We start from the raw sequence: 20,189 nt of genomic DNA on the forward strand, positions 1-20,189 counted from the left end.
TCTATTTTAAAATAAATTGACAATAAGAGGAGTAGTTCATGCATTTTCTGTATCAACACATTAATTATTAATGTGAGATTCTTTAACATTCCCTCTCAATATGGTGTTATTTTTATTTTCTCACCAATCTTGCATAGCTCGATCACAAGTGGCTCGTTTAGCTCACAGTGCCCCGCTTATAATATTGTTTGTGAGTTTTTTTAATGTAAGTTTTTCAGTAGTATTTTTCGGTCCTCTTCCCTATTACTTAGAAAAAGTGAGTCATCCGTTTAGGTACAAGATACTATTACTGTTTGAACAATTAGACACCCAACCCGTAATCGCAACAACCCAATTGCAAGAGTGGAGTTCTACCAACTAAGTTATATCTCCAAGCCAAGTGGAGCATGCATGAAGGAGTCAAATGCTTCTTCTATTTTTTTCCTTGGCTCAGTTCGGTCGTCATGGACTTAAATTAGAGACCTCGCTCGTGAAGTAAATCATTGCACGTACCATCCAACCAATGGAGAGAGAATCAATAGATTCCTTTTCTGGAGCGATTCATCCTTCTTGAATGTAGGATACACAACTCTCCGAAAAAATTAGGTTTTCAACATTTGTAGATGAGAACTTTTCAACATTTCTATAGCCACCCACGATGGAAATGCTACATTGTGACTGATCATCTCTTGCAGAAGTTTGTTTTTCAACAAATGTAGATAATGTTGCCTTTTCAAGAATCTTAATAATGTGTTGAAACTAAATACCATACATAAGATATATGGGCTACTTATCTCATTGTCAACAACTAGTTTTCAAATATAATTCCATGCACCTTATCAAATTCTAACATATATCATAGCCAAACTAAACTCGGACAAATATTCGATTCAAATTACAAGCGGCTCTCTAAAATTTCCTCTCAATATATTGTTTGTGTCTAATGCATGCCTTTAATTTTCTAATTAAAAAAAAAAGAGCATGTTGATTTGGGGACAACCAAATTTTTTATATCTTTATATATTAAAAGTACCTATCTAACGGCATTTCTTGGTTTAACAGAATATACTTAAAAATAAAAAGAATATTCTGTTAAATTTAACTATTAGGTTTGATCTCCCGTTAACAAATAAACCCAATAATTAAACCAAAAAATTAAACAATCTTTTAAATATTAATAATCTCTTTTTAAATTAAAAAAATCATCTTAGCCACATATCTCTCTAACAAACCTATCTTGGGAGAAATTAATAATTTTTTTATTTATTTTTTAAAAAAGAAAAATATAGATAAAATGTCTAGAAAAGATAATATAAATGTGAGACTGTATATGAGTTGTCCCTTCTGTAATTACTTAAGAAAGATAAAATGTATAGATAAATATATATATATATATATATATATGTGAGACTGTATATGTAAGAGAATTTAATTCAAAAAAAAAATAATATAAATAATTACAGAAGGGGCAACTCATTGCTATCGGGGAAGAAGAAGATTGATTGTGTTGGCTTAAAAAATTTTGTGGAAATTACCTGTAGTATGGATTTTTATTAAATGTTTAGATAAATATGGATAAATTTTAATTTTAGGTAAATTATGGTATTTTTCTATTTTAAATTATTATGTGGGTTTTCTTTTCCATATTATTAACTTTTTTTTTTTATATTTTCCAGAAAACCATTTTCTCTCTTACCTCTTTGTCTTCTCCACCACCACTGTTTCTCTTCACCTCTCTATCTTCTCTTCACCATTGTTCCATCTTCACCATTGTTTTCTCTCTTACCTCTTTGTCTTCTCCTCCACCATTTCTCTTCACCATTGTTCCATCTTACCTGAAGAGGAGGCATCGATTTACGCCGTCGAAGCGAAAAGAGGAGCCTATAAAACATCGTGAGGTCCCGTCGTCCCTCTACGTCCTCTGACCCCTTTTCTTCGGACAGCCACCTCTGCCCTCTCCTCTGGTTAGTTTTCTTGCTTCTACTTTTCATGGAACTGTTCAACTATTACTCAATGCTCTGCAAGTGTTTGATAAAATGTTTTAAAAGACCCCAAGAAAATAATATGCTTCTGCATTGAATATCCCTTCTTCTCTACTCAAAGTTGACCCAAGCCATCGCTTTCATGTCTTTGCATTTAAATTGCATTTTGTACCTAACATTTCATAACCATGATAAATTTAAAGCTTCTCTGAGTTTAACTTTCAATATAGGTGTACAGGATTTAGTTTATAGCTTGTAGAGCACACTTATCAATCATTTAATCGCGAAAACATTTTTATTATGTAACCTTCCCTTTGTTGGGTAACCAACATGTAAGGTTGTGATTTTCTAAGTCATGCAATTAGCATTTGATTATACCTTTTAATCTGAATGTTTCTATTTCAGGGTTGGGTAACACTACAATTGACCCGAGATCCCACCTTTGCAAGAGGATTCTTGTCTGCTAGATCCGTCACTGGGTTTCTTTCAGATGTTTATTCTGTAGCTGCTGATGAAGTTGGGAAAATTTTTGTTATTGCTGATGAAAGGGTATGTATCTATCTACAATATGGTGTGCTTATCTATTCTTTGAGCTCCTATACACATGATAAATTTGTGTAGCATTTTTGGTAACCTGAAGTTGAATTACTCACTGCAAAGTATTTTTGGAGCAGGCAGATCTTAGCAAACCAGAGACAATTCCTGCAACGTTAGTTGTCATTCACACTGTTATTGATTGTGCCACAGGGCACCCAGAAGAGCCTATAAAGACGGTAGGATATAACTAATAATTTTCTCTACAGTAGTTTCATATTGATTGGTTTTTGCATTCTTTTTATGCTATATTTTTTTTTTCCTAAAAACAAGTAGAGGAATTCATGTGTCATTCAGCAAGCTCAGTATATATCTTTATGGTAAAGGTGCAAATATTGATTCCAGACCTTTGCTAAGCAATCATTTTTCCCTTAAACTAAGCTCTTTATTGTGTCTTCTTTATTTTTCAGGTCATTAATCATATTTAGAGAATGTCTTCATCTGATTTTGAATCTCCAAAGAAAACATCTAAAAATACACAATCCCCTTCTTCTACTCGTGGTGTGAAAAGAAAGTGCATTGGTGAAACATCTAAATGGAACAAGGTTTTTTCTAATTATTCTCTTAAATTACCAAGCTACTTATTTTCCATGCTCTTTTATTTAATATCAGTTTATTCATGATTTATTTTCAATGATCTTTTATATTGAAATTTAATATTAATTCATCTTAGACTAGACTAATTTGAAACTTTTATTTATTTAGATTTAAATTTACCCAATCTTTTTTTTCCCTATTATTGTAGCTTACTTTTAATAATTTACCAGGTTACTTTTATTAATTTATGCAGGTTCCTCAATATATGATATCCCAAACAAAGCGATTTGGAACAAAAGTACAACCTTTCAATGATCTCTCAGTGATTTCTGACTTGAACACTACTTTCACTAATAAACAGAAGGAGCTGTTTAAAGCAACACCTTTTGGACATTTTTTAAAATTTCCAAAGGATCTTAAATTTCAAGCTCAGTCAGTACATCACATCATCTTGAGAGAGGTCTATTCGATGTCTGAAGATGTTGAGTTTTGGTTTAAGATAAATGGGGCTATGGTAAGGTTCTCGATAGAGGAATTTTCCTTGATTACTGGACTGAAATGTCATGGTAACGATGATGATTCTATCTTTGTTGAGAAGGATGAGAGTTTAAAGAAAGTACTTTTTAAAGAAAGCAAGGGTTTGATAACAAAAAAAGAAGTTAGGAATGCTTTCATTCGGAAGAGAGCAAAAGGGGATGTTAATATGGTCAAACTTGGTTTGGTCCATTTTCTTGCTAATTTTTTATTTGGTACTCGTTTCACCGAAACCAAAGTGAGCAATTTCTTTTGGAATATTGTTGATTCAGATGATGCCACTTTTCAACAATTCCCATATGGTAAACTTTTATGGGAAAAATCTCGTCATTCAATGAGATTAAGTCTCATGAAAAAAGAAGAGATTTTTGAGAAGATGTTTGATGAGGAAACAGGAAAAGTTCAACCATATTCCTACAAGCTATTTGGTTTTCCATATGCATTTTTGATATGGATATTTGAGACTATTCCTGCTCTTTCTCCAACTTTTTGTGAGAAGGTTTGTGATGATGCTCAAAGGATTTTATGCTGGAAATGTACACGCAAACCGAGTTATTCCACATTAAATAAGAAAATTTTTACCCGAAAAAAGGTAAATTTATTGGTTTATTTATTGTAGATTTAATTGTGGTTATTGAAATGTAGCTTAACTTTTGTTAGAATTGGTTTTATAAATTTATAATACTCATGTTAATAAATATTTCTGGTTTAAAGTAACAAGATTACTTATTATTTTTGTCAAAAGTAACCAAGTTACTTTATCATGTTTGTTAAGTAACCAAGTTACTTTAGAGCATGCTGAATATTTTTATTATTTTTTTGTGTAGCTGGAAGTAGTTCAGTTGCTACCTAAAGAATCTGAGAAAGAAAGTGAAATATTAAAGGAATTTTCATTCCAACCCAAGTTTATGTTTAGAGAAGCCCCACAAACAGAAGTTCAACCATTGACGGAGATTCTAATTTTAAGGCCTAGTACTTCAGTACCTAAAGCAAAAGAAAAATCACCTGTAAGTATTGATTTTTTTTTTCTTTTTCTTATGTTTTATTTTCACTTGATTTTGTTTTATTAACGTGTTTCACTTTGTTTTAGGTTATGGAAACCAAAAATTACAATGCCGAGTTCAAAAAACTTGATAAACGGATGAAAGATATCTTATCAAACCAAAAAAATATTCATGGCGAACTTGTGATATTCAACCAAAATTTTAAAGATTTTGTAAGATTCTAAGTGAATACACAAGGAGTACTCCATCCGGTACATCTAATGTTGATAAGTGTGTTCTTGAAAATGATGTTCCTCTTACTAAGGTAACCGGTTTCTTTTCATTCTACAACTAATGAATTTAAATTGCTAACTTGTTTGTTTATTTTAATTTCAGAAGGACAAAATTGAACATTCTTTATCTGGCCATGAAGTTGTACCTGGTAATGTTCATGCGGATGATGGATATGTTGACCCTCAAAATGAGGTACAAGAATAAATATTTATCCTATTTATTTCTAAGTATCAGGTTACTTTTTGTAGATACTTATTATCATATTTTCGTTATTATTCTTGGCAGGAACTCGAAGGCAAAAAATTGATGGGTGCTTTAGTTATAGAGGATCATGATTGTACTGATGAGGTTGTTGATGCCGCTTATTCTGGTTTCAGTGCAGCAATGAAATTTATTCAAAAATCCAAAGGAGAAGGAGCTCAAGTATGTTTTAATAATTTATAATTATTTCATACTCTTTTATTTAAAATTTTTGTTGTCTTATGTTTTCGTGTTGTTGTTTCCCCTGATTTGAAGAGCACAACTGAAAAAGGCCAAATTGTCTACTGAGAATATGGTTGATTTAGAGAAAAGGGAGCCCAAACCTTCTGCGATCTTTCAATCCCCTTTTGTTACTGATTTTGGTTCATCAGAACCTGTACCAGTAGGGAAAAGGAAGAATTTAGAGATTGTGAAGGGAATCATTCCCTTTCGTAAGGAGATTGGGAAGAATGCTACTACTGAAGAAACACAAGCATACAACGACTGGTATTTTGAGGGTTATAAACCTAACACTAAGTCAGTATTCTCTTTCTTCTTTTATTCGTTTTTTTTTTTTAAATTTTCACTACATAGCATTTTTGTTTTTTGATTGTAGAAATAAGTTCGTGGCTGACGCTAATGACATTGATTTTGATTTTGGGATCATGCACATAAAAAAAAATATTGGTTTTACCAACTTCAAACTTGTGGTCAATTTTTGTCTGATTCTGTAAGTATATTGTTTTATCAGTTCAAGACCAAGTTACATTATTATTTATTTTATAGTTTGATTAAAAGTAACATGTTACTTTTCATTTTCTTTAATTTATGCCTTTTATTTTTCAATTTGCTATAAATTAAGTGGCTAATTGATTATCCTCTCTTTTTTATTGCAGCATATCGATGTTATTATGTATTATCTTAGGAAAAAGATCATGCACAGTGGTACTATCAACTTATTGGTTACGACTACTGATTCAATTTTCTATAAAGTTGTTAGAACTACTTATGAGAGTTACTTAGCCAACGGCAGCAATGTGATCAACCAGGAAAGCATTATTGCAAAATACATGTCTGGACAATCATTATCATGTAGTGTTCCATGGTATTACCTTGATCATGTTGCGATTCCAGCTCATGTTACAGATGAAGTGCATTATATTCTTGCACATTTCAATATTAGAGAGAGGTGCTTGGTGGTGTATAATTCTATGACTCCGAGAGTGAATAAGAAACCTGTTGAGAAAAGCCGTTACGGCATTCTCTGTGTTGATTCCTTTGTTTATGGAGTGTATTGGCTTCTATAATACGAGGGCAGACATAGACTTCAATCAAGGTCCATATGCAGTTGCAAGGTCTCATCCTTTGGCTATAAAGTTTGCAAAAGGTGTTCCTCAACAAGAAGATTGGTAAGTAACATATTTTAATTTCTATGTGGTAGTTTTTTATTAATTTTAAATGTTATTTTTTTAAAGTATTTTCACACTTATTTGCAGTGACTATGGTGCATTTGTGATTGCTTTTGCTGATCACATAATTCATGACACCATAAATGGCATATCTCCTAAACTCAACATTGCCAATTATCGTGATGACCTTGCTGTTTGTCTTTACCATCATGCTAAAAAGAAGCAAGAGGATGGGTACAAGACTGATGTAGAGGAACCTGAAAAGCCTGAGAAAACGAAGAAGATGACTGATGTAGAAGAACCTGAAAAGCCCGAGAAGGAAAAGAAGAAGACTGATGCAGAGGCACCTGAAAAGACTGAGAAGAAGAAAAAGAAGGATGTTGAAGAGGCACCTAGAAAACTTGAGAAGAAGAAAAGGAAGGTTGTTCAAGAGGCACCTGAAAAACCAGAGAAGAAAAAGATGTAGTAGTTTTATATTTTTTGTGTGAACATAAATTGAGTTCTTATTCTTAATGTCTCAAAGTGTGCTCTTTGAGATTTCATACTTTGTTTCAAACACACCTGGTTACTTTCTTATATTGTTAGGTTACTTTGTAAAGCATGACAAACACACCTGGTTATTTTTTTTCCTAATCTTTTTCAATGAATAGGTGTCTTCTAATTCTTGTTTCAGTAATAAAAATTGGATTTAGTAATGATGAGCTGTATTATGTACCAGGTTACTTTATAAATCATAATAGACATACTAAGTTACTTTTTTTTTATTAAATCAAGACATCAAATTTTATAAGTAAAAAAATTAAAATTATACTTGAAACAAAAACAAATCTGTATAAATTGAAATTTTAATGGTACCAGGTTAATTAATTTTCTTAATTGAATTTCAAAATACTGATATTAGGTTACTTTGTTATGTAGTTAGATTACTTTGTAAAGCATGACAAACACACTAGGTTACTTTTTTCTTCTTCATTTTTTTTATTATTTTGTTTAAAAAAAAAAAAAGTATTCAAAGTTTGATCAATATTCATTTAAGCAAAAGAACTAATGTTTTCCCAAGGTAAAGAATGTAACAAATCATTACAACCTTATGTAGTATGGTGTCCATAGTAACTTGTTCCTTTTTTATGAATGAATATAACGAGCAACATCCTTAAGTAAAAGTAAATGAATCATTCTCTTGGCTTGTGTGGCTTCTCCATAGGTGGGTTTCTGCACGTTTTTCTATTATGACCTGATTTGCCACATCGTCCACACTTCATAACCATTCTTGGCTCTCCCCGTGCTCTTATCCTTCTCCTCCTTGGTCTACCGGGAGGAATTTTTCCTTTTGGAGGTAGGACAAGTATGTCCAATTCTTCTGGTAGACTCCATTCATCCTCATGTGGCAAAGGATAAACTGTTTCTGCATAAGTTGCTTTCATTGTTTCAGTTTTGTAGTAAGCAGAACAAAACTCATAGCAATTTAGCCTTTTTTTTGCAATGACAGCAAGTGCATGTGAACATGGTACTTCATCTTCTTGAAACCTTCTACATGTGCATGTTTTCTCTTGAATATTGACTATATAAGTTCCTCTTTCTTCAATCACTTCTGAAAAAATAGTGTTGCATTGTCTCACCTGTCAAACATATGTAAAATAACAATAAAAAAAGGTATTACAAATAATGTCACCTGGTACAAATTTGTTCAGTATATTAATATATCAGGTTACTTTATTTTAGTTTTCAAAATATAGTATTAATCAATTAAAAGCAAACAACATACCTCAAATTTAGTAGATTTTAGATAGTTCTCTCTCAATACAGCTTCAGCTTCTGATGATATCGCTGTAAAGGTTCCATTCGCCTCATTTCCATTAGTCCAAACCCATTTTTGTACAACGCTTCTTATGCATTCCAACATTTAGGTTATTGGCAAATTCCTTGCCGCTTTATTTGCTGCATTAATAGACTCCGCTATATTTGATGTCATCATGGTATATCTCCTTTTTGGTGAGTGAGATCTCGCCCATGTATGGTAACCTACTTTTTCTAAGTTTATACGGGCATCTATTTTGTCAAGAGCAGCCATATAGTACTCAAACCCAACCAATGTATATGCTTTTGCTACTTTAACAAAGTTTATAGTCAAATCATCTCCATGGATATGAAGATTGGCCTTAATGTTGTTAAGTAGATGAAAAATGCATGCTCCATGGAAGACATTAGGGTATACTGTTTGAACAGCATTTTCGATGCTTTGATGTCTATCAGATATGATTACTAGATCTGCAAAAATAATTTTAGTGTTAGGATTTTACTGTTGGTAACATGGACAAAATAATAATTTTATTTTGAAAGTAAAAGTAACCTGGTACAAAACAAAATTAAATAGGTGACATTTTACAAGAATTAGAAACAAAAATAAGATAAATACAACAGATTACCTTTACGTTCTCCATATGTTTCTTTGAGCTTTGTGAAGAAATATTCCCAAGCTTCATCATTCTCTGAATCGCCAACACCAAATGCTAATGGAAAAATATTGTTACTTGCATCCATTGTAGATGCTGTGAACAATGTGCCTCGATATGAAGATTTCATGAAGGTTCCGTCAACCACAATAATTGGTCTACAATGTTGCCATCCTTTGATGGAATGTGCATATGCTAGATACAAGTATTTGAATCGATCTTTGTCATCTGTGGTCAAGCTAGTAATGGTTCCAGGATTTGCTACTTTTAACATATGAAGATACATTGGTAACTGTTGGTATGATTCATCTGTCTTTCCTCTTACCAATTCTATAGCTTTTTCTCTTGATCTCCAAGCTTTTGAGTAACTCATAGATACTCCATAATCATCAAGCATATCTTTCATGATATCATTTGGTGTGTGCACTCTCTTGATTGTCGTAAATTTTGTCTTGATGAGCTCTCCAATGACATTGCAATTTGCTTGTCTATGATCCTCCATGATGACTTCCAATGAGCATGTGTGCTCTTTCACATACTTCCTAACTTTGAAATATTCAGTATGTTTGAATGTAGAAGCTCTAACATACCATTTACAGTTCTCATCCACACAAGTGACAACATACTCTCTTGGTTCTGATCTCTTTGTTCTAAATTGAAAGTTGTTGATCATGGCATAGTAGCAAAGTCCAGATTTGAACATTTTTTTATCTTTGAAAAGTTGTCCTTCTACTAATGTTTGCAACTTGTGAGTTTCAATGATTGTCTTATCTTCTTCCCTTTTTCTTTTGTTTCTTGTAGTTTCTTCAATGATGAAGTCAGCAACTTCATTAGTATAATCAGCGAGTCTTCTGGAATTATGGTTACTTGAGGTACCATCTTCAAATATCTCACTTTCAATTATTGTTCTTGCTTGTAGTACCAAGGAACCAATCCCCATGTTGTGTATTGCAGCTTGATTTTTTTGTGAATGTTGGTAATGTGTTTGGATCAATTCATGATTAGTAACCTGTCACAAAAACTAAAGTTATTCTTTTAATTAACATATAACATTATTTCAAAATCATATATGTTTAATTGTTACCGTATTTTGGAATGAAGTATAATAACATTCTTCTATGCACAATGGTAACTCAAGTATAGAATTGCAACTCTTCTTCAAGTCTATGTAAAAAAGCACCGAGTTGTTAGTCAACATCTTTATCGGTGGCTCACTTTTAGTTACTTGGTATGAGATCTCAACATTGTCCCAAGTAGTGTTTATTTCATTTTTGATCAAATTTCCAAGATCAAATAATGAACAATTCTCTGGAATATGTACACCAGCCACTTTGTAATTTGAGTAGCAGTTACTTTCATTCCACTCTCCTCCATAATGAATTAATGCTTTAACAAAATTCATTCTCCAAGAAAATTACAAGTATCAGGTCACTTCCTGAAGCAAAAAGAAAAAATAAAAATCATTTATACAGATTTGTGGTATAAGAAACACAACCATATTCAAATTGTACCCACAACACAACGAACACAACCATATTCAAATTTAAAGTTCCAGGTTACATTCAGAGGCAATAAAAAACCCTAAGATTGAACTAGCAGGTGACTTTTTTCAAGGCATGGTATTTTTCTGCTATTAATTGCAGCCACAACACAACAAACACAACCTGTTGACCGAGATTTTCGGCAACTATTAAAATATGATTATAGTAGTGAGCTGTAAGAAAGCGAGATGAGGATTTTTTACGTGGTTGGGGCGTTAATGAGCCTTAGTCCACGAGTCTTTGTTATTAATGGATGTATTTAATACAGATTCCACACTTGAGAGAATGTTCTTCTCATAAATACAGAGAATGTTCTTGTTGAGTATTTTTTCTTCTTGCTCTTATGCAACCCAAGATTCTCGACCCCATTAAATGAGCTTTGAGGGGGTATTTATAGTGTTTTGGTGGGGTGATCCCTAGGATTGTTCTTACAAATGTATCTGTAAGTATCCATAAAGTTGGGTATTCCCAATGAATATACCATGGGTGATGCATGGTCAAATCCCTAGGCGCTGTAGGGTTTTTATGAGGAATGTCCTTTTTGCCTTGTGATTGACGTGACTCTTCGCAGAGTAGCCGTCGCTAGACTTAAATGATCATTACTGTAGCACTGTTGTTTGGGGGTTGTGCCGTCAGACTTTATTGCGTGTTTCAGTCCCAACACGCTTCCTCCCATGCGGCATTAAATGCGACTTGATTACTCAGGCGAGGCCTGACACATCCCGGAGAGGCTTCATGCTATGCGAGCTTCCGGGAGTACCTTGTACTCCGGGTGCCTCCTCCGGGACCCATACCCAGGGTGCTTCCTTGTGGCGCACAAAGACTTATCAAATATTTACAAGTTATCTGATCCACGTGTCCCTTTTCGACTGGTCCACATATTTTGGGCGAATTCAGGGGCAACATTTACCCCCCAAGCCTTGTTTACTTGGAAAAATAAACCAAGGCTTGCTCAAGTGCCTCCGGTTGACTCCTCGTTTCCCTGGCTCAAGCCCAGAGCGCGTGAGGGCACATTTAATGATGACATTTAATGCAGCGATTCGCTTTTTGCAGGGATGTCTCCGGCCGCCTCCTCGGTTTCTTGACACGAGCTTGGGGCGCGTGTGGGTGCGTCTAATGATGGCATTAAATGCTGCGATTCGCTTTTTGCAGAGGTCGATTCGTTTCACGCCCTTTGATTGATGCGGTGCATTAATGGTGTCAGACGGATACTCAAACGTTTCCACCGCCTTTATGGCAGCTTGATCTGATCCGTTTATTTTCAGGAATTCGAATCGTGCATCTCCCCCACCGTACGATTGGTAGGTGGTGACGCCTGTTCCTCATGCATTTTTGCCTATAAAAGCCACCATCTTTCCTTCATTTTGGTTACTTTCCATTCCTTGCCATTTTTGTTCGAATTTCACAGAGAGAAAATTCTTCAAAACAGCACGAACTGTCTTAGCACTTAGACACTTCTTCCACTTTTCCAGTGTTTGCTTTCACCAGTTCTTCTCAACTTTTACTCGACCACATTCAGGACCCCCAGTTCAACGACTTACTGTAAGTTTCTTGCATCCTTAGATAATAACATGCTTTTACTTGTTTCGTTCGTTTTTCTGGGTTCGTACTTTGAGATTCTTGGGTGTGCGAGTGTTTAAGTTCTTCAAGTGTTCTGTTTTATGTCTACTGCTTTAGTTGTAGGATCGCCATTATCATGTCTCTGTTATAATGTGTACTTTTGTTGAAGAGAGCCATGTGTTCTTCATTCAACAGTTGCTTAGGGCATAGGATGGTTTTTTTTTTCTTTTTTCTTTTTATTCTGTAAAACCACTTTCTGCGATTTCACTGCACCCGACACTTGTTCAGGGGATTTCTCTAGGGTTTCCCATGTGACACGTGTCCGGAGGGGGCCTCTTTCCAGCGGTTAGGGGACCCCCGCTCCCTTTTTCTTGACTTAGGGTTTGGTATGGGACCTAACTGCTGGAATTTTCTTTTTCCCTTTTTGTTTCTCACAGAACACAAAATGTCTGCTTCTGGTTCGAAATCTTCAAAGAAGAGTGGGAAAAGCATGGCCACGTTGGAGGAGGTTTCCCTGGGGCCTGTTGCCCAGGAGGGGTACAAATCCCGAGCGACCGGGTGGGAAGCGGCTGAGCTTCGATCCACCCTAACTTGTCCTCACCAGCTGGAGAATATTATAGAAGTTGCTGGGATCAAACCCTCCACTTCAGGGACCTATCACCGGCCTCCTCGCGACTCGGAAACGCCTAATCACAACTATGACGGCTTCGGGGCTTGGAGTCAGACTCATTTGATGGCCGGTGCCATGCTCCCGCTTCAAGATTATTTTGTTAATTTCCTTGTATTTGTCGGCCTTGCGCCATACCAACTCATTCCTCAAGCTTACCACCTGCTTTCAGGCTTATTTATTTTTTATACCGCCCGCGGATGGGGATCTCCCAGCCCGGCGGAAATTTTATATTTTTATGAACTTGTATCCGTCCCCAAGAAAGGGGACAAACTTAAGGACGGTTTTTATGGGTTCCAGATCCATCCTGCTAACGAGGGGGTGGTTCCGTATAATAGGCAGACTCACGTTAAGGAGTATCGCCATCACTTTTTCTTCTCCTCCGGGTTCAGGGTCGTGGACCACCCGGAGCTCCTCACGGAGTGGGTGCGGATCCCACCTTACCAACGGACGCCCCCTACTCAGACTTTCCTCCGAAGGGCCCAAGCCTTTGCTTCCTATGACCGCGCCGATCTCGATGTTGGGGGCTTAGTCACCACGGAAAAATTGTAGGAAGGCCAAACTTATCCTTCCTCACCAATCCGTAGAGGACTCCAACCTCTCGCGGGTCATTTGTCCCAATGTGAGGGCGCCGGTTGCGGAAAAGGCCTTCCGGGATGAGCTCATTGCTACAGCAGAGAAAAAATATCAAGATTATCTCTACCGGAAGGCCCAGGAGAAAGCATACTCTCAGGCCCAGGCTGCCTCTGGGAGAGGACTTCGCGTGGGGAGTCCGGTGGTGCGAAGGAGTCAAGCCATTGCCGGGAAGTCCGAGGCTAAATTTTTTGACAAGATTCTTCAAGAAGAGATTGGGGATCGTCCTGCCCGGAGGCCCCTTCGTATTGAAGATTCTTCAGAGAAGCAAACTTCCCGGCCACAGCCTTCGGTCCGCGAACCAAACTCGGGGGCTCCTGGTGCTAGCACCTCTGGTGCCGGCGGTAAGTCTCCCTTGATAATTCGTTATGTTCCTTCCGTTGATGAATACACCAGTCGTAGGCCCGTAGGGTTTGACGAGCGTCTTCGTAGATTTAGGATGCCATCGACCCGGTGGGAGGATCGTTTGAAGGAATTTTATTTTTCGAACTTAGGAGATTATCTAGGTCGGTCCTGGATGGGCTCCGGCCCTCCGGAACCTATTCCCTTAGGTCCTTCAGCTTACATAACGTCCAGCTGGTTCCGGCCCTCGGACAGTTATCTCGGAGATGACGCTGCCAGCATTAAAGTTCAGGACTTTGCTAGGGCCGAATTAGGAAGTTCGGGTAGGAGTAGCTTATTTGTTGTATCTTGTATAAGTGGTTCCTCACGGACTTCTAACACTTGCTTATTTTGTGAAACAGGTATCTCCATGGATGCCATTCTGGACCAGCTTGCCGGAGTTCATACTCCCGTGGCTCCTTTGGTCTTTACCTCTTCTCCCCCGGCCCCTTCCTTGAAGGTTTCTTCCAGCGCTCCCCCCGACACTATTGACTTAGTGGATGACGAGGAGGTGCTTCCGGGAGAAGGCCAAGGGAAGGGATGGGACTTCTCGAAGGAAGCCGCTGAGGGTGCGGGAGAGCCCCGAGCCCTTCCGGAGGAAGCTGAGGAGGGCGAAGAGGAGCCTGAGGTGGCTTTGATTCGTAAGCGCAAGGGCAAGATGATTGCCCAGGATGAGCCCAAGAAGCCTCGGAGGGCCGACACTCCTGCTCATGGTCTGGACGGCGGGGTCTCCCCCATGGAGGAAAATCCTGCTCCTCCCAACATCGTGCAAACCCCAATTCCGGGGGACGAGGTGAGGCAGGAGCTTCGAATAGCCAAGCATAACTATGCTATGGATGAGTACTCCCGGGGGTACGCCAAAGTGGAAGCCCTTAGGAGGATTGTGCGGGCGAAGGTCGAGGCGAGCATCAACCACCCAGATTACCAGGATCCGTGGGACCTTAATCTGGACCCCTTATCGGACTGGTTCCGCCGCTTCCTAGGGCCCACCTTGGCTCCTTTTGCCGCGGAGATGACCGGCGAGTTCGCTTCTCAGCTCACCCGATGCGCGCCTAAGCGGTTTGCCACTTGCGCTTCCCTGAACTCCATCTTCCAAGTCCAGGACCTCAGCCATTCTCTCACGGTGGTAAGTACTTTGCAATTTTTGCTTTTCATTTTATTGTTTATATTTTATTTTTTCCTTTGAGAAACTTCTCCTTCTTATCCTTGCATTATGTTTCAGCTTGCTGCTGAGGCTGGCCGCCTCTCCAAGAACATTATAAATCATGGCTTCGTTCTGTCCGACTTTGGGGACATGAACGATGTCCGGAAGGTCCTTCAGGACCTCACAGCGGAGAGGCAGATCTATCGGGAGGCTGCCGAGCGCCAGGAGGCGGCTGCCAAGGCCAAGGAAGAGGAGGCCAAACGGAGGGAGACCCAGGCGGAGGCCATGATCCGGGACGAGGCCCAGCGGAGGGACAGGATGGAGGCCCAACACCAGGAGGAACTAAGGGCTCAAACCGATGCTGCTGACAAGGCCAGGCGAGATCTCCGGGAGGCCAGGGAGGCTTTGGATGAAATGGTCGCCAAGGTGAGATCTTTAGAGGAAACTCACCAGTCGGACATTGAGTCCAAGGCCGCTCTAGCTGCGGAGTTGAAGGAGCTTAGGGTTTTCAAAGAACAATCCATCAGGAAGGCCAAGAGGGCCGAGCTCCTCTCTCCCGTTTCCTGCGCCCGGTGTCCGAAGCGCTTCGACGATGGTGTCTACATGGCTTGGTCCACCAATGATCAGAATATCAAGCTTACTTTTTATCCCAAACCCGAGGAAATGATTGCCAAATTTCGGGAAAAGAAGAAAAAGCTTGATGCCGCGCTAGAGGCGCGTATTGGACCTCACCTTCCTCCGCGGGCTGACTGAGCTGCCGTACAACTGACCAAGATTCCACCCGTTTCTTTTATAACTCTTTTTTTTTTGTACATATTTGCTGCTGCCTTAGAACAATATATATATATATAGGTAGCAGCTTTTATTTGAAGGGGAGACAATTATATTTTTAAGGCCTGTCCCCGGGACATTTATATGTATATGACCTGCCCTTTGGGCTAGGATATTTTTTATGCGATCTTTTTTGTCACATTTATGTTTTTTAACATGTCCTTTGGATCAGGATTTTTATACTTATGCTTTTTATTTTTGTGCATACTTTCTGACCTGCCCTTTGGGTCAGGATATTTTACTTAGTTTGCTTTTCTGTTCGTCCGTGCGGTATACCCTAGTACCCCCCCTGAGTGGCATAGAAACTTTGTTTTTAAGGCACTCAGTTTTATTTAATATAGAGGAGGTATACATTTGGACGGTACAAACCCTTTGAACAAACTCTAAGTTTTATTTCGCTACTGGTAATATTTCCTGAGGTGATCGGCGTTCCAGGCTCTTGGGACAGTGGTTCCGTCCATTCTTTTTAGTTTATAAGTACCGGAACCGATCTTGTCCTCGATCTCATATGGTCCTTCCCAATTTGGTCCAAGTACCCCCACTTCGGGTTCTTGGGTGGCTGGGAAAACCCTTCTTAGGACCATATCCCCAATAGCGAATTTTCTGTTTTTAACCTTGGAGTTAAAATACTTGGTCACCTTCTTTTGATAAGCAGCCATCCGTATTTGAGACTCATCCCGGAGTTCTTCGACTTGATCCAAAGCTTCTTGGAGCAGTGCCTGATTAGTGGCAGGATCGTAAGTCGTCCTCCTGTGGGATGGGAATAATGTTTCTACCGGGACTGTTGCTTCACAACCGTACGCCATTGAAAAGGGCGAGTGGCCGGTTGTGGTTCTGGGGGTCGTCCGGTAGGCCCATAATACCCTTGGCAATTCTTCAGGCCAGTTCTTTTTACAGGTCAGCAGCTTCTTTTTCAAGGTGACCTTTAGGATTTTATTGACCGCTTCCGCCTGGCCGTTTGTTTGAGGCCTGGCTACCGCGGAGAAGCTTTTCACTACTCCGTGTCGGTTGCAGAAGTCGGTAAATTCCTCGCAATCAAATTGCTTTCCATTGTCTGAGACTATTTTGTGAGGCAAGCCGTATCGACACACTATGTTTTTAATAACAAAGTCCAATGCCTTCTTAGCAGTTATTGTCTTCATAGGCTCAGCCTCTGTCCATTTGGTGAAGTTGTCTACTGCTACTATTGCATACTTTACCCCTCCTTTCCCCGTAGGTAGAGACCCGATGAGATCTATTCCCCAGACCGCGAAGGGCCAGGGGCTGGTCATCAGGGTGATCTCGTTGGGAGGGGCTCTCGGTATGTTCGCGTACCTTTGGCACGAGTCACACTTTTGGACATAGTCTATACAATCTTTTTTCATTGTTGGCCAGAAGTACCCTTGCCTCAATATCTTCTTTGAGAGGTTGGGTCCTCCCGTATGATCTCCACAGAACCCTTCATGGACCTCTAGCATGATTTGTTTAGCTTCAGGGTCTGATACACACCTTAAATAAGGCATGCTGAGTCCTCTCCGGTAGAGAATTTGGTCCATCATTACATAACGATGAGCCTGATACTGAATCTTTCGAGACAGTGCCCTCTCTTGGGGCAACTCACCTGTGGTTATGTATTTTATGATGGGGACCATCCAGCTGAGTTCTTGCCCAACCGTTAGTGTGGTCTCTTTTATTTTGATGCTTGGCTCTGCCAAGCGTTCCACTGGTACTACCCCCAGCTCTTCGATTTTGCTGTCCGAGGCTAACTTAGCCAGACAGTCCGCGTGAGCGTTCTTTTCTCGGGGGATTCTTTCTATTTTATAGTCTGTGAACTCGTGGAGCAGTTCTCGGACTATTGTAACGTACGCGGCCATCCTCTCGCCGCGAGTTTGGTATTCTCCGGATACTTGGTTTACGACCAGTTGAGAGTCACTGTAGACTTCCACTCTTTTGGCTCCTACAGTTTTTGCCAATTTCAGTCCTGCTATCAAAGCTTCGTATTCGGCTTCATTGTTTGAAGCTGTGAAGTTAAATCGGAGTGCTGCCTGGAGCCGTAATCCAGTTGGTGATATCATAGCCACTCCGGCTCCCGAACCGTTCTCATTAGAAGCTCCGTCTACAAACACCCTCCATGTGGGGATTGGTGGTACCGGCGTATTAGCTGTTGCCTCGGCTTCATTGCATTCGGTAATGAAGTCTGTCAGGGCTTGGCCTTTTATGGAGATCTGGGGTACGTAGTGTAAGTCGAATTGACTTAGCTCCATTGCCCACTTGAGGAGTCTTCCGGATGCTTCAGGCTTCTGGAGAACTTGCCGGAGCGGATGATTAGTTAAGATTTTGATCGGATGGGCTTGGAAGTATGGCCTCAGCTTCCTTGATGCCATTAGGAGGCAGGATACTAATTTTTCAATGACCGGGTACCTTGTCTCGGCTCCTATCATGCGCTTACTGACATAGTACACGGGGTGCTGAATTTTTTCTTCCTCCCGGACCAGGGCAGCGCTGACCGCGTGCTCGGAGATGGCCAAGTAAAGGAACAAGTCCTCTCCAAGGACGGGTTTCGATAGGATAGGCGGTTTGGCCATGTGGTCTTTTAACCTCTTGAATGCCTCCTCGCATTCATCCGACAATTCGAACTTTTGGCATTTCTTCAGTACGTTGAAGAAGGGTATGCACTTGTCCGTGGATCGTGAGATAAAGCGGCTCAGTGCGGCTACCTTTCCGGTCAAGCTCTGCACGTCTTTATGCTTCTTGGGGGATGGCATGTCCAGGAGAGCTTGGATTTTCTCCGGGTTTGCTTCGATCCCCCTTTGGCTGACTATGAAGCCCAGGAATTTTCCTGACTTGACCCCAAAGGTGCACTTTTTCGGGTTGAGCTTCATACCGTATCTCCGGACGACTTCGAAACATTCTTCTAAGTCGCTTGCATGGCCGTTGCATGCTTTGGATTTGACGAGCATGTCGTCTACATATACCTCCATGTTTCGTCCCAGGAGGCTTTTAAACATCCGGTTAACCATTCTTTGATAGGTTGCTCCGGCGTTTTTCAGTCCGAAAGGCATGACTAGGTAGCAGTATACCCCCTTATCGGTCCTGAAGCTAGTGCACTCCTGGTCTGCCGTATGCATTTTTATTTGGTTGTACCCAGCATAGGCATCCATGAAAGACAGCAATTTAAATCTGGACGTGGCGTCTACCATCTGGTCGATCCTGGGTAGCGGGAAGCAGTCCTTTGGGCAGGCTTTGTTTAGATCTGTGAAATCTATGCAAACTCGCCAAGTCCCGTTCGGCTTGGGCACCAGGACCGGATTGGCCAGCCATTCCGGATTGTACACGTCGCGGATCATGCCACTGGATAAAAGCTTGTCCACCTCTTTCTCTAAGGCCTCGGCTTTCACCGAGTCGAGCGGGCGTCTCTTTTGCTGTACAGGGGGCATGTCCGGGTTGACATTGAGTACATGGGTGATGACATGAGGGCTTATGCCGGTCATGTCTTCTTGGCGCCATGCAAAGATGTCGATGGCGCCCTTCAGTGTTTTTATTATTTTGTCTTTTTCCTCCGGATCCAGGCTCTTCCCTATCCGGAGTACTTTGGTGGAGTCGTCGTCTCACACTGGTATTTCTTCGACGTCCTCCATTGGTTCCACGACCCTTTCGGATCCTATGCGAGGATCCAACTCATCCTCTTCAGCCTTTTCTATCTCAGGAGACCCCCGGACCATGAGTACAGGCAGGTGGGTGGCAACATTGTAACACTGCCTGGCTTCTCCTTGATTTCCCCTCACAGTTCCGACTCCGGCCTCCTGGGTAGGGAATTTTAGGCACAAGTGTCGGTGAAGTAATTGCACCAAAGTCCACTAGGGCCGGCCGACAAAGGATCGCGTTGTAGGCTGTTGGACAGTCTACCACCACGAAGGTGCAATATTTAAATGTGCTCTGGGGGGTATCCGGACACAGGGTAACCGGGAGCCTTACTTTTCCCATTGGGATTAGCGTCGTCCCGTTAAACCCCGTGAGTTGCGACCCACTAGGCGAGAGGTCCCGGTCGGTCAGTCCTATCGCAGTGAGGGCTTCTTTGAAGAGCAGGTTCACGGAACTCCCATTGTCAATCAAGACCCTAGCCACCACTTTATTTGCGATGGGGGTCTCTATGACCAGCGGGTCGTGGTGAGGAAAACGCACCGTCTTGGCGTCTTCTTCCGTGAACGTTATGGGTTGGTCCATTAGCCGAGGCCTTTGAGCTGGGAGTTGAGTAACCTCCCACACCTCATTGTGTTTCGCGGCCTCGGCATATCGTTTTCGCTCCTTGCGAGTGTTTCCTCCGATATGGGGACCTCCGGAGATCATGGCTACCCGCCCATTAGGCCGGGGCGGTAGCCCAGGAATATGCTGGGTGTCACTGCGGCGGAGCGGTGGAGGCAATACTCCTGCTGTACCCCCTGGTGTTC

At 40.5% G+C, this 20,189-nt stretch overlaps 2 protein-coding genes and 1 long non-coding RNA gene across 3 annotated transcripts; 1 reads left to right on the forward strand and 2 right to left on the reverse strand.

Moving 5' to 3' along the window:
- Window positions 1-1,700: 1,700 nt before the first annotated feature.
- Window positions 1,701-2,731, forward strand: LOC133030033 (uncharacterized). The gene is made up of 3 exons (XR_009683938.1): window positions 1,701-1,943; window positions 2,367-2,510; window positions 2,636-2,731. It is a non-coding gene; the product is annotated as an uncharacterized LOC133030033 (long non-coding RNA).
- Window positions 2,732-7,659: 4,928 nt separating this feature from the next.
- LOC133030425 (uncharacterized) lies at window positions 7,660-8,455 on the reverse strand. The gene is made up of 2 exons (XM_061103163.1): window positions 8,318-8,455; window positions 7,660-8,171 (listed from the first exon to the last, which is right to left on the reverse strand). Exons 1-2 carry the CDS (start codon window positions 8,453-8,455, stop codon window positions 7,725-7,727), a joined length of 585 nt encoding a protein of 194 aa, XP_060959146.1. The 3' UTR covers window positions 7,660-7,724.
- LOC133030426 (uncharacterized) lies at window positions 8,456-9,945 on the reverse strand. Its single transcript, XM_061103164.1, has 2 exons — window positions 8,979-9,945; window positions 8,456-8,820 (listed from the first exon to the last, which is right to left on the reverse strand). The coding sequence occupies exons 1-2, from the start codon at window positions 9,943-9,945 to the stop codon at window positions 8,456-8,458; spliced, it is 1,332 nt and encodes a 443-aa protein (XP_060959147.1).
- Window positions 9,946-20,189: the final 10,244 nt, after the last annotated feature.

This window comes from Cannabis sativa, chromosome 8 (assembly GCF_029168945.1).
Source record: "Cannabis sativa cultivar Pink pepper isolate KNU-18-1 chromosome 8, ASM2916894v1, whole genome shotgun sequence".
Taxonomy (NCBI): domain Eukaryota; kingdom Viridiplantae; phylum Streptophyta; class Magnoliopsida; order Rosales; family Cannabaceae; genus Cannabis; species Cannabis sativa.

Bases quoted from the DNA above. Each gene is read 5' to 3' on its own strand.
- LOC133030425 (XM_061103163.1), bottom strand. From the start codon at position 8,455: ATGTTGGAATGCATAAGAAGCGTTGTACAAAAATGGGTTTGGACTAAT. The intron at 8,172-8,317 runs GTATGTTGTTTG...TATGTTTGACAG, and splicing joins TAAAATCTACTAAATTTGAG to GTGAGACAATGCAACACTAT.
- LOC133030426 (XM_061103164.1), bottom strand. From the start codon at position 9,945: ATGGGGATTGGTTCCTTGGTACTACAAGCAAGAACAATAATTGAAAGT. The intron at 8,821-8,978 runs GTAATCTGTTGT...TTATTTTTGCAG, and splicing joins AACATATGGAGAACGTAAAG to ATCTAGTAATCATATCTGAT.